The sequence below is a fragment of the Schistocerca gregaria genome, chromosome 1 (assembly GCF_023897955.1).
Source record: "Schistocerca gregaria isolate iqSchGreg1 chromosome 1, iqSchGreg1.2, whole genome shotgun sequence".
NCBI lineage: Eukaryota > Metazoa > Arthropoda > Insecta > Orthoptera > Acrididae > Schistocerca > Schistocerca gregaria.
In genome coordinates, this window is record NC_064920.1 from 250,598,329 (window position 1) to 250,612,890 (window position 14,562).

At 44.3% G+C, this 14,562-nt stretch overlaps 1 protein-coding gene across 3 annotated transcripts in view; it reads right to left on the reverse strand.

Moving 5' to 3' along the window:
- Window positions 1-14,562, reverse strand: part of LOC126339239 (uncharacterized) — a 192,641-nt gene that overhangs the window by 28,191 nt on the left and 149,888 nt on the right. The window contains exon 1 of one of the 3 annotated variants that reach the window (XM_050001615.1): window positions 833-1,273. The exons of the other annotated variants lie outside the window; for them this stretch is intronic. Coding sequence (XP_049857572.1) covers window positions 833-1,046 — 214 coding nt within the window. The 5' untranslated portion in view covers window positions 1,047-1,273. Of the gene's footprint in view, window positions 1-832; window positions 1,274-14,562 lie in introns of those variants that run through there. 3 annotated transcript variants of the gene reach the window in all.

The following is a 14,562-nucleotide window of genomic DNA, read 5'->3' on the forward strand; positions in this document are numbered from 1 at the left end:
AATCCATACAGTTACAACAGGTTAACTACACTTTCACAGAGGAATGAATCCACTATTTTTGGATTCAACGCCGAATTCAGTATCGGTACTAAATCAGTAAGTAAGGAATAGTCAGCTGCCACCTAAAAAGAACCATCCAGTAACAAATATGAAAACAAAACAAATGTAGAAAGCTGAAAATTAAAAGCCTTAGGAACGTATTCTCTCACTACGGTGTCTGTCAGTCCACAAATATCTAATAGTTAATCTTTTTCTGGAGGACACCAAACTAGAGCACTATCGCAAGATCACTTTAGGACAAACTGATCGTATTTACACTACCGGTATACTTAACTTCCCCCACCCCAGCTAAAACAATACGTATTTTTCCCCGATACCTTGTTACGAACTGCCACTACGTATTCATGTTTTTATAATAATTTATTTTAATGGTCTTGTGTAACACCGTCCTGACTCCATAGGGAGTACACCAATCAATAGAAGATACGTTAGTAAATATTCTGACTAGCAATAAAGATGTCTACGAGAAACGCATATCGTTCCCATCACCTAACACAAACACGCTGCTCTTCAGCTAAAATATTAAACATGCAAAAAATAGCAAAGTTCTCAGTGAAATAGAAAACAAGCCTCAGGAGTTATACAACGGTATCGTACATAGTCAAAAGGAGGAGAGAGAGGGGGGGGGGGGGGGGAGGGAGGAGATGCACGGAACTTTGCTTTTGCTCCATTCTCATGTTTCATGTAAGACTTGCAATTAAGACTTTGTTAGGAGTCTGGACGCGCGATTTTATGTTTGAAATTATCTATATATTAACGAAGTCGGACCCACCTTGCTTGTGCAGCTCGAGAAGTGTAGGAATGTATAGCCCGCCATGTGGACACACGCAGTAGTCAATTTTCGTCAGAGCCCCAGAGCTAAGTCGTCGTCTGAATGCTTCCAGTTGGCGTCTTTCAAAGTCAGGACTGTCATTGCGCTGTCTATTCCAGGATTTACTCTTCAAAAAATCGAAGATTGTGAACGTTTCTAACTCACTACCCATCATACATTTCTGGAGAAGTCCTCCTTAGTACGAGAGAGAGAACTCCTACGTAATCAGAGAAATCTTTTTCAAAATTAGGAGGCCGTCTAGAAAAACAACACTTTTCCATACTGTGACTACGAAACTGTTACTGTAGCATTTCGCTCCGACTATCAAGTGCGGCACAGGAAAATGTCGCCAGCCAAACGCGCCGAAGAACTCACAGCTAATGACGCAAGGGAGTTCGCTTGCTGTCTGATACAGCGACTATACAGTGAGGACGAGACGTGCGCTGTCGGCGGTTGTTTGTGCAACTGATACTCTGGGTTGAAATTACTGTTGCAACAGCGTGCTTGCTAAGTAACACGAGCAATAATACACACACGAAAAATATAACAAAGGCAGTTCTATAAATTCAGAACATAATTCCAAGGAACGATACCTCTTACTATTACCACGCCTGTTACAGAGTTACAAAGTATTTTCATGAAACAAAAGTAATAACAATTTGCATATTGTCATTTCAGATCCACTAGGGTATCACATCTACTTTCATAGCCCGCAAGCTTTTGCGGGGTAAATGGTGGATGGTATCTCGTTCAAGTATTCACTCTTATTAAATGGGGTGCTTCTGTGTCGGTTGCGACTTCATTCACGGAGAGAGGTCACTCGCCATCGGTAAGAAGCACAGCGAGTGTAAAAAACATTCACAGAGTAACAGAAAGTTGGTTCAAATGGCTCTGAGCACTACGGGACTTAACTTCTGAGGTCCTCGGTCCCCTAGAACTTAGAACTATTAAACCTAACTAAGGACATCACACACATTCATGCCAGAGGCAGGATTCGAACCTGCGGCGGTTCCAGACTGTAGAGCCTAGAACCGCTCGGCCACCCTGGCCGGCGACAGAAAGTATTCCGACACTTAACCCATTTTTAAGATATTGTCTAAGAACAAATTATTGGGTCAACCTGAATGACATGTTTTACACGACCTGTATAAGTTTTCTAGTACACTTTGCTTTTGAATGTTGAGCGGTGACGAATTATTATCATAACAAAAGCGCACGTCCCAAGCCTTATGAGGACGGAGTTGCAGATACCTAATTTTTGCGAGGTGATATGGTGACAAAAACATAACACTGGTGACGATGTTGGTGTCGCATTTGGGAGGAAGAGAGTTCAAATACCCCCTCCCCCTTCCCTCCACCCTGACCAACCAAATTTAAGATTTAAGAGATTTTTCTAATCTCACAAGGCGACAAGAAAAGCACGGGTACAAACAACTTCCATAAATATGAGCTACCATCAAAATACCTCGTAATTCTCTGTTTGCTACTTAAAGTCTGTTAAACCCAAATGGTCTTATGCTTCTCTAGTTGTTAAGTTTAGTAAAATAAATAAATAAAGAAGTAAATTTAAACTCAACAAGATCGTAAGAAATAATATGAAGTATTATTTTGATTATTGGCTATTTCGTCTTAATAACGACATTTACCATGTTCCTTCAGAGTTATAAACTTAATTTGCCATTTGTTAGCACGATTAAAGCCTCACAGTTTCAAACATTTGTGTAATTACCTCGAAAACTTGCGTATTCCCTACTCCCTTTCCATCTGAGACTAGGAAGTCAGACTACTACTAATCTTTTTAAAATTCACTGGTCTTTTATCCTGGCTTTTAACAGATTATGTGATCGAGTTCTAAGGAATTTCACAGGAAATTTACAGTATTTACTTGTGCCTTAATTCAGAAGAACTGACTTCCGACACAAAGACGTGAGGTGACACCTTTGAATAGGAAGCAATTTACTGTATGTTGCGGTAGTGCTGCGGGGGCGTAAGTACAGTCATGGTGTCCCCGGGAAAAGTAAATAGAGGAGGACCCTTTTCCTCTCCTCATTGTCAACTCAACAAAGCGTCACCCACATGTCTTTCACAGGCAGTCGCCCCCATCCCATCACACACACACACACACACACACACACACACACACACACTATATTACTCCATTATATTACACACGCTATATCACATCTCTCTCTCTCCCACTTGAATCAAAAAGTGAAATAAGTAAATGAAATAGTCTATATCATTTTAAATATGTTGATGAAGTAAAGTACAATCTTAACAAGATTCCCCAATTTAATAATACAGGAAACAGCTATTCGTCCCTGCATCATTGCACATGACAAATACTGAGTATTACAGAAGGTGTATTTTAATTAAGCGCAAACCAAAACTGTTTTATATGAGAATGTTTATATGACTTCTTACTTCCAGAATAAAAACCAGTCGGCCGCGGTGGTCTAGAGGTTCTAGGCGCTCAGTCCGGAACCGCGGGACTGCTACGGTCGCAGGTTCGAATCCTGCCTCGGGCATGGATGTGTGTGATGTCCTTAGGTTAGTTAGGTTTAAGTAGTTCTAAGTTCTAGGGGACTGATGACCACAGATGTTAAGTCCCATAGTGCTCAGAGCCATTTGAACCATTTTTTGAATAAAAACGGAAAAAAACAAATTCATTACGCTCTGAATAATATCACAAAAAGTGAAATAGTATCTAACAGTGTACTCCAAGACAAAACAAGAGTGAATAGATAATTTCAAAGAAGTACGTAAGGAAAGTTTTCATACGAAAATGTAAATTGTTAATGGAATGCATTTGCTTCGTGACCCGAAATTACTTAATAAAAGGAGCTTTTTCTCGCATGTCCAAAATGATCCATCGTTTTGAAAAGTAAGTATTTCGTGCTGTTTGATTTTCTACATCTACATCTACAAGGATACTCCGCAGCTTATACGTAAGTGCCTGGCAGAGAGTTCTTCGACCCACGTTAACAATGATTCCCTATTACTTCACTCTCGAACAGCGCGCGGAGAAAACTTTGATTTCCCTTACCTTTATGATGATCGTTTCTCCCTATGTATGTCGGCGTCAACAAAATATTTTCGCATTTGGAGGAGAAAGTTGGTGGCTGAAATCTCGCGAGAAGATTCCGCCGCAATGAAAAACGCCTTTGTTTTTATGTCCACCTCAAATCCTGTATCGTGTTAATGACACTCTCTCCCCCTTATTTTTCGATAATACAATACTCTTCTTTGAATTTTCTCGATTTACTCCGTTAATACGATCTGGTAATGATCCACAGCGTAGCAGCACTTCGAAAGAGAAATGCATGTAAGAGCATTCTCTTTAGTAGATCTGTTACATCTTGTAAGTGTTCCGCGAATAAAACGCAGTCTTCGGTTCACCTTCCCCACAACATTTTCTATGTATTCTTTCCAATTTAAGTTGATGGTAATTGTAATTCCTAGGTGTTTAGCTGAATTCAAGTCCTTTAGATTTGACTGATTTATCGTGTAACCGAAGTTCAACGGATTCTTTTTAGCATTCATGTGAATGAACTCACATATTTCATTAATTAGAGTCAATTGCCAATTTTCGCACCATACCGACGTCATCTCTAAATCGTTTTGCAATTTATTTTGATCTTCTGATGGTTGTAAGATGATAAACGACAGCATCATCTGCAAACAACCTAGGGGCTGTTCAGACTGTCTCCTAAATCGTTTATATAGATAAGGAATAGAAGAGGCCTATAATATTACCTTGGGGAACGCCAGAGATCACTTTTGTTTTACACAATGATTCTGCATCAGTTACTACGAACTGCGAATTTTCTGACAGGAAATCACGAATCCTGTCACATAACAGAGACGATATTCCGTAAGCACACAATTTGACTACAAGCAGCTTGTGAGTTACAGTGTCAAAAACATCCTGGAAATCTAGATATACGGGCTCAATTTGAAATCCCTTGCCGATAGCACTCAGTACTTCAAGTGAGTAAAGAGTTAGTTGTGTTTCACAGAAACGATGTTTTCTAAATTCATGTTGACTGTCTGTCAGTAGACTTATCTTCGAGGTAACTTAACAATGTTCAAATACAATATATGTTCCGAAATCCTGCTGCGTGTCGACGTTAATGATATGGGCCGGTAATTTTGTGGATTACTCCTACTGCCTTTCTTGGATATTACTGTGACCTGTGTAACTTTCCAGTCTTTGGGTACGGATCTTTCATCGATCGAGTAGTTCTATAAGTTTGTGAAGTATGGAGCTATTTCATCAGTATACTCTGAAAGGAAACTAATTGGCATACAGTCTGGGCGGGAAGACTTGCTTTTATTAAGTCATTCAAGCTGCTTCATTACTCCAAGGATATCTACTTTTAGATTGGTAACTGTTCTTGATTCTAATTTTGGAATATTTACTTCGTCGTCTTTGGTGAAGGAGTATGGGAAGGCTGTGTTTAGTAACTGTGCTTTAGCAGCACTGTCGTCGACAGTATTTCCATTGCTATCGCACAGAGAAGGCACTGACTTTGTTTTGCCGCTAGCATACTTTGCATACAACCAGAATGTCTTTTGATTTTCTGCCAGGTTTCGAGGCAAAGGCCGGACGGTTTGGTCGAGCGGTTCTAGGCGCTTCAGTCTGGAACCGCGCGATCGCTACGGTCGCGGGTTCGAATCCTACCTCGGGCATGGATGTGTGTGATGCCCTTAGATTAGTTAGGTTTAAGTAGTTCTAAGTTCTAGGGGACTGATGACCTCAGATGTTAAGTCCAATAGTGTGCAGAGCCATTTTTTTTTTTCGAGACAAAGTTTCGTTGTGGAAACTGTTATAAGCACGTCGCACTGAAGCCCGCGCTAAATTTCGAGCTTTTGTAAGAGATCTCCAGTCTTGGAGATTTTGCGTTCGTTTGAAATTGGCATGCTTTTTTCACTCTTTCTGCTACAGTGTCCTGACCCGTTTTGTGTACCAAGGGGGCTCAATTCCGTCATTTGTTAATTTATTTGGTGTAAGTATCTCAATTTGCTGTCGATAGTATTTCTTTGCTTGTAAGCCACATCTGGCCAATACTTAACGGTACATTATAAATGTGCAAGGAGTGGAGATTGTCTCTCAGGTAGGCGTCAAGCGAATTTCTATTTGCTTTTAGGAATAGATTTGGGAGTTACAATATACAGTCTCGCTACGATGACCCCGTGTTCACGAATACCTGTATCCATTTTATGCTCGTTATTAGCTCAGGGTTATTTGTTGGTAAGAGATCAAGTTTGTTTTCGCAGCCGTTTAGTATTCGTCTGGGCTCGTGAACTAACTGCTCGAAATAATTTTCAGAGAATGCGTTTAGCACAATTTCAGATCATGTTTTATACGTATCTCCGGATTTAAACATGTATTTTCGCCAAAATATCGAGGGTAAATTGACGTCACCACCAACTATAACTGTTTGAGCCAGGTGCGTGTTTGAAATTAGACTCAAGTTTTCTTTGAACGTATCAACGATTGTGTCATATGAGTTGGGAGGTCGTTAACAGGATCCAATTAATATTTTATTCCGATTGACAAGAACTGCCTCTACCCATACTAACTCACAGGAACTACCAACGCAAACTACACACCCACTTCCTCGTTTGCAGCCTGCAACTCGCTGTAAATTGCAAGATAGAGGATACGTTTTACTGAACCATATGTTAAAGTATTCCATTCGCGGGTGGAGTGTGGGAAAAATTGAATGCTTCTGTGCCTCTGTTTTTTTTTCTTTATTGAGTTTTGATTCCTCCCCGAAGGGGGCGGGTTGGCAGCAGCTTAGTATGCCGCTCTTCAGCCTACAGAATTTGTTTGAAAAAGATGAAGATAATAAATAATAAAAGCAGGCGATAAAATTGGCGACTTAAATGGTAAAATGGCGGAAAATCGTGGAACTTAAAGATGAAACATAGGGCTGATGATGCTAATAAAATACATATGAAGCAGACAGTTAAAATAATAGACATACAATTAAAAAACACAGCGACAGTCTGGTTTCTGTTCGCAAGAGATATAAAATTTACACCCAGCGACAGCATGATTTCTGTTCACAACACTTTGGAAAGACGAACAACACTGAACAGTCACTTGAACATTACACTAAAAAGTTGGCACAAATATGACATACCACAGCCGAGGGCAGATGGGTGTAACCTGGACTGATGATGGGAAAGAAAAGGGGGGGGGGGTGGACAGGAAAAACGAAGTGGGGGGAGGGGGGAAAGGAGCCAATGGAGGATGAGGACCCATAAGACGGGGAGGGGGGCTGGGAAGACGCGACAGGGAGTGGTAAAAGGCAGAGGAGGGTAATACAAAAGGACTCGGGGGGGGGGGGGGGGGCAGAAGGGTGGCAGAGAGAGGATAGGCGGAGAGAAAATAGGATGGAAAGGGGGGAAGAGGGAGCCTGGGGAAAGGACAGAGGAAAGGAGGGGGGGTGAGGATCAGAGTTGATAGGAGGGATAAATGGAGGGAGAGAGGGCATCATCCGGGAGGGGGAGTTGACGGAAGCCATCTTGGGAAAGGAGATGAAGGGTGTAGAGATGGAGAGTAGGGGGTACACAATAGTGAAAGCGTGGCACAGGGCTGGAGTTGAAGAGGAGAGGAGCAACCATGGGGTGAGGGGGATCAAGGCGCAGGAGGTGTAGAGTATGCAGATACACTCCTGGAAATGGAAAAAAGAACACATTGACACCGGTGTGTCAGACCCACCATACTTGCTCTGGACACTGCGAGAGGGCTGTACAAGCAATGATCACACGCACGGCACAGCGGACACACCAGGAACCGCGGTGTTGGCCGTCGAATGGCGCTAGCTGCGCAGCATTTGTGCACCGCCGCCGTCAGTGTCACCCAGTTTGCCGTGGCATACGGAGCTCCATCGCAGTCTTTAACACTGGTAGCATACCGCGACAGCGTGGACGTGAACCGTATGTGCAGTTGACGGACTTTGAGCGAGGGCGTATAGTGGGCATACGGGAGGCCGGGTGGACGTAACGCCGAATTGCTCAACACGTGGGGCGTGAGGTCTCCACAGTACATCGATGTTGTCGCCAGTGGTCGGCGGAAGGTGCACGTGCCCGTCGACCTGGGACCGGACCGCAGCGACGCACGGATGCACGCCAAGACCGTAGGATCCTACGCAGTGCCGTAGGGGACCGCACCGCCACTTCCCAGCAAATTAGGGACACTGTTGCTCCTGGGGTATCGGCGAGGACCATTCGCAACCGTCTCCATGAAGCTGGGCTACGGTCCCGCACACCGTTAGGCCGTCTTCCGCTCACGCCCCAACATCGTGCAGCGCGCCTCCAGTGGTGTCGCGACAGGCGTGAATGGAGGGACGAATGGAGACATGTCGTCTTCAGCGATGAGAGTCGCTTCTGCCTTGGTGCCAATGATGGTCGTATGCGTGTTTGGCTCCGTGCAGGTGAGCGCCACAATCAGGACTGCATACGACCGAGGCACACAGGGCCAACACCTGGCATCATGGTGTGGGGAGCGATCTCCTACACTGGCCGTACACCTCTGGTGATCGTCGCGGGGACACTGAATAGTGCACGGTACATCCAAACCGTCATCGAACCCATCGTTCTACCATTCCTATACCGGTAAGGGAACTAGCTGTTCCAACAGGACAATGCACATCCGCATGTATCCCGTGCCACCCAACGTGCTCTAGAAGGTGTAAGTCAACTACCCTGGGCAGCAAGATCTCCGGATCTGTCCCCCATTGAGCATGTTTGGGACTGGATGAAGCGTCGTCTCACGCGGTCTGCACGTCCAGCACGAACGCTGGTCCAACTGAGGCGCCAGGTGGAAATGGCATGGCAAGCCGTTCCACAGGACTACATCCAGCATCTCTACGATCGTCTCCATGGGAGAATAGCAGCCTGCATTGTTGCGAAAGGTGGATATACACTGTACTAGTGCCGACATTGTGCATGCTCTGTTGCCTGTGTCTATGTGCCTGTGGTTCTGTCAGTGTGATCATGTGATGTATCTGACCCCAGGAATGTGTCAATAAAGTTTCCCCTTCCTGGGACAATGAATTCACCGTGTTCTTATTTCAATTTCCAGGAGTGTATGTTCGAAGAATAGGTGCAGATGGGGGATAGGAGTGAGGTCATAGAGGATCCACGTGAGGGACGAGAGGCGTATACGGAAGGCAAGGCGGAGTGCATGGTGCTCGAGGATCTGGAGGGACTTATAGAATTTGGGGGGGGGGGGGGGCGGATATCCATTCAGGACTGGCATAAGAGAGGATGGGACGGATTAAGGATTTGTGGGTGTGGAGGATGGTAGAGGGGTGCAACCCTGCACCTCTGTGCGAGCTGTTACATTCATAATTTTATCTGCACGATCTCTACGGGATGGATACGAAGGGAGCTGAAGTACATTAGTGGTCTCTATGCTGAAATACGAGTCTTGGAGCTTTCCGAGCACTTTCATGAGAGATGAACGACGTATTGCTTCGAAATCTGCCAGTTAAAAATTTTCCTACAGTTCTGTTACACTCTCTCACCAGTCAAACAAGCCTGTGGTCATTCGCACCACCTTCCTTCCGTTGACAGTACTTCGAAACCGGTAGTCGTTTCTGACCCATTGCAGAATGTAAGTATTAAAAAAAAAAATTAGCTTGGGAAAGAAATACACAGTTTTTGCAACAGCCGTGAGTTCTGTAAAGATTTATTAGGATGATATAAAGTAAGTTATTACTGACAGTAGCTATGCTGGGAACAGAAGACCGTTTCTGACCCGTTGCATAATGTAAGTATTAAAAAAAAATATTTTTAGCTTGGAAAAGAAATACACAGTTTTTGCAACAGTCGTGGGTTCTGCTAAGATTCATCAGGATGAAATAAATAAAGTTATTACCGACAGTAGCTGTGCTGGGAACAGAAGAGAAATATCACTGAAAGACTTAAACGCTTAATTTTTAAGATCTTTGTCACACTCGATAGATACGAAAACAGCTTACATTGCTACGTATGCGTTTATAACACAATTCATACTCTCTGATAGTTAACTGTGAGTAAATGTTGTCAGTCATTGGATTCAAAAACATTATTTAAATTTTGTTACAGGTTCTGTCAGCCTCTCGTCCTCGTGGGCCCACATGTTGCCAAGGTTGTTTCGACTACGCTGCTGGGAAGCCCTTATACTTCCTCCGTACAGTCCCGATCTCTGCCCATGAGATTTCCATATTTTTAGTCGTTCGGAGTCCTGGAGAAAGACATTCGTAGCCGTCGACTTGCTTCGGGCGAAGAAGTGCACTCCTGCGCACAATCGTTGTTCAGCAGGCAACCTCAAACATTTCTCCATAAAGTCATTGACCATCCTGCCTCACAGTGGGATAAATGTATTAATAATTATGGCGATTACGTTTGAAGTAATGAACACTACTTCTCTTTTTTTTTATACCTGTGTCACCGGCCGGTGTGGCCGTGCGGTTATAGGCGCTTCAGTCTGGAGCCGCGTGACCGCTACGGTCGCGGGTTCGAACTCTGCCTCGGGCATTGATGTGTGTGATGTCCTTAAGTTAGTTAGGTTTAAGTAGTTCTAAGTTCTACTGGACTGATGAACACAGATGTTAAATCCCATAGTGGTCAGAGCCATTTGAACCATTTTTTTTATCTGTGTCGTTATCATTTGACTGCCCCTTACACTACTAAATTTTTTTATAGACAATGACATGTTATAAATTACAATATTATTCCTTAAATATTAAGTGTACTGCTCAAGAGTATTATGGATCACGTGTATCAAAGTCCGGTATGTTGAATCTATTATGATACAGCCGGTACCTGCGGTATTATTGCAAAGCTTGAGATCTTCGCTTTCAATGTGTGCAACAACTGAAGCAATTCGCTATCTATCGGCTGTGTTGTGCTTTACAGGATCAGATGACCCTCAGGACGAAGTGAGTACCGGTGTCTCAGTGTCCTCCATTGAGGTACATAGATGGCACAAGTCGGTTATGTACGCCGTATCCAACCCACATGCAGTGCGACATCTTAATGCAGTGCAAGTTGCAAGGGCAGTCTATTCGATCCGAGAGGGATGGATTCTCCGTCGTGTCGCTCCAGGTGACAATGTATCTCCGTCTGTCATCCATAGGTTGTGGACGCGCTACAGGGAGACAGGTCTGTAGACAAGGCGAGTTGGACAGTCCCACGTGAAGATCGATATGTGACCATCCACGTGTTGCGGCGTCGCATGACTACTGCCACAGGATTGCAAGACGATTTTAGAAAGCCACTGGAGCCGCTGTGTGCGATCAGATTGTAGGGAACAGGTTACGAGAAAGGACTTTATGACCCAGACGTACTGTTCGAGTACCCCACGGACACGACAACGTTTCGCAGCTCGCGTTCTGTTCTTCGTCACTGGCGAAAAGTGTTATTGACAGACGACTTCAGCTTTCCTCTGACGCAGTGTGATGGCCGTATTCGTGTGTGGAGACGCTGTGGTGAGTGGTACCTGGCATATGTTGTCCAGGAATCCGACCCATTCGGTCAAGATCCTTTGGTGGTGTGGAGAGGCATCATTGTTGGCAGTCTTACGGACCTTGCCGTTGTCCACCGTTGCCGTACCGCTAGATCATGTGGTGACTGCCGCTTACGGTGCTGACCCTGAATTCCTTCACATGCACGATTATAAAAGTGCCCATGTGGCGGGTGTGACCAGGCGTGTCTTGCGAAGCCTGAACATCGAAGTAATGGAATGGCCAGCGGTACGTCCCGACCTGAACCCCATTGAGCATATGTGGAACATAGTTGAAAGAAGTGTTTGTGGTTGTCCTGCACCAGCACAAAATCTCCTAGAACTCTCAAGGGTTCTCACTGCGGTGGTGATAAACGCTCACGGGAAACATACACGTTGCTGAAACTCTCAAAGTCCAATGAAATGCACTATGATGACAGAATGAATGAGTGTGCCCACTTTGTTTCCGACACCTGTAATGGTATTTCGATGTATAAATTTGAGAAAGATAAATGATACATTGGTAAGATAGCCAGTCCTCAGTTATTATTCAATGATATATCGCAGCCGCCCAATGCCACGTTCCCCTAATTCTTTTGGGTAGTGTATTAATATGTGAATTTTTAGGTAACGTTTCCTCGACCGAGACGTCATCTATACTGTTAGAATCCTGAGGTGCTGGAAATCAATTACAAAAATTTGAACGTCGATAGCATGACTAGTTCATGAAAAACTTAGCTTTACTAAGATGGCGGAAAACACATTAACGGTTTTCTGTTCAAATTGGTTTTCCTCCTCGTTAGGATCGGAAAGATATTAAGGAACCGCACTTTCTGGTTGTCTTCCACCAGTAAAGTTCACATACTTGAAAAAGGCTTTTATTAGGCCCCAGGTAATTTTGAAAAAGCACACTATTTTCCCTTTGTGCAAGGAGATCACTATGCGCTGATCTGAGTTTTCGAAAAATCTCGTAGTTGGGCTTTCGGTCATTACTGTCCGGTTTACTTTATTTTATTTATTAGTCTCGATGACAGCGTCCGTTTGCTTCTCGTTCGTATGGAGATGAAAACGCCGGCTGGAGTGGCCGAGCGGTTCTAAGCGCTACAGCCTGGAAACGCGAGACCGCTACGGTCGCAGGTTCGAATCCTGCCTGGGGCATGGATGTGTGTGATGTTCTTAGATTGGTTAGGTTTAAGTAATTCTAAGTTCTAGGGGACTTATGACCTCAGAAGTTAAGTTCCATAGTGCTCAGAGCCATTTGGACCATTTGGAGATGAAAATGTCTTATGTCTTTGCAGCTTGGACAAAGTTTACGCCGGCCGAGGTGGCCGAGCGCTTCTAGGCGCTAAAGTCTGGAACCGCGCGACTGCTACGGTAGCAGGTTCGAATCCTGCCTCGGGCATGGATGTGTGTGATGTCCTTAGATTAGTTAGGTTTAAGTAGTTCTAAGTTCTAGTGGAGTGATGACCTCAGAAGTTAAGTCCCATAGTGCTCAGAGCCATTTGAACCATTTTGAACAAAGTTCACGGTATGCTAAATGGACACGTGTCACATTATTTAGTTAAGGTCTTTAGTAGAAGCTGCTGCGTAGGGCTACAAAAGCAAGCTGACTGCCACGACGCGTGGAAGTAGCCCTCACGACATGAACAGAAAATCTCTCATCTTAATCTCATCTCTGCGGCATGCGAGCTTCTGCAGCTTAACTCCAGGTGTTAGTGAAGGTTTGCTCTGAACAACTCGTTGTGGAGTTCATATTGACCTACTGCATATCCGCTTACAAGGAAGCATCGGCAACTCAGTCTAATATTTTAAGAAGAAAAACCGTACACTTGCAAGATATCAGCCCCAGCGAAAATTTGGGCCATAATTCTGATAGTACGAAGTTATGGCCTTATGAATGTACGACATTTAAAATTGGCGCGCACCTGTTGTTCGTCACTCGCTCCGTCTCACTGCAGCCGCCCAATGCCCAAGCGCTAAGCGCCAAGTACTGCGCAGCGGCGTGACAACCAGAGGCATCCTACTCGTATTTGAGGGATGCTGAAGGCGAGGGAAGAGTAGGGGAGAGATAGGCACATCTGTCAAACAAGTTATGAAATATTGTTCGAGGACCCATGTATCCTATGCGAAAAATAGGTGTGTAATGTGCGTACGGTACATAATACACCGATGGAGCCGGCCAGAGTGGCCGAGCGGTTCTAGGCGCTACAGTCTGGAACAGCGCGGCCGCTAGGTTCGAATCCTGCCTGGGGAATGGATGTGTGTGATGTCCTTAGGTTAGTTAGGTTTAAGTAGTTCTAAGTTCTAGGGGACTGATGACCTCAGAAGTTAAGTCCCATAGTGCTCAGAGCCATTTGAACCATTTGAACACCGATGGAAAAAAAATCGCAGCACTAAGGAGTTGTACCACTGATGGCCGCGTGTTGGTTAAGAAGAGACCAGTTGAGGGCCTGGAACCAACCTGTTGCGTGCTACACAGATTGGGTCGACACCGTGAGTTATGGTCTGTGGTGCCATTTAGTATGTGACAGCAGGAGCACACCATAACTACAAATCTGTACTTCAGTCTGGAGATTTGACCTGCTGAACTCCCATTCATGGACAACATTCCAAGGGGCGATTTTCAATAGGATAATGCTTGCCCACAACTGCTGTTGTAATTCAATATCCTCTACAGAGTGTCGTCATGTTATCTTGTCCTGTCCGATCACCGGATCTGTCTCCAATAGAGCACATATAGCACATCATCAGTCTGCATGTTTTCATTCAACATTCTGGCCGTTACACCGATTATTAATGTACCAGCATTTCACATTAGCAATGGCTTAATCTCGTGCCTACGTTAATCTATGATCTTGCAATGTTAATTACTTAAATGTGCTACATAGACAAATGTAATCCTGAAATTTCATTACTACTATACCTTAATTATTTTTTGGTGCTGCGATTTTTTTCTGTCAGCCTCAAAAAGACTGTTGCTGATCCGTTCTTCATTCCGAAATCTGGTTTGATGCAGCTCTCCTCCTCTATCCTGTGCAAGCCCCTCCATGTCCGAATAACAACGACTTACATCCTTCCGAATGTACTAACTGTATTCATCTCTTGGTCCCCTTCTACCAGCCCCCACACTTGCCTACAATAGAAAATTGGTGATCCTTTACTCTCTCAGAATTTGTCCTTAGCAATC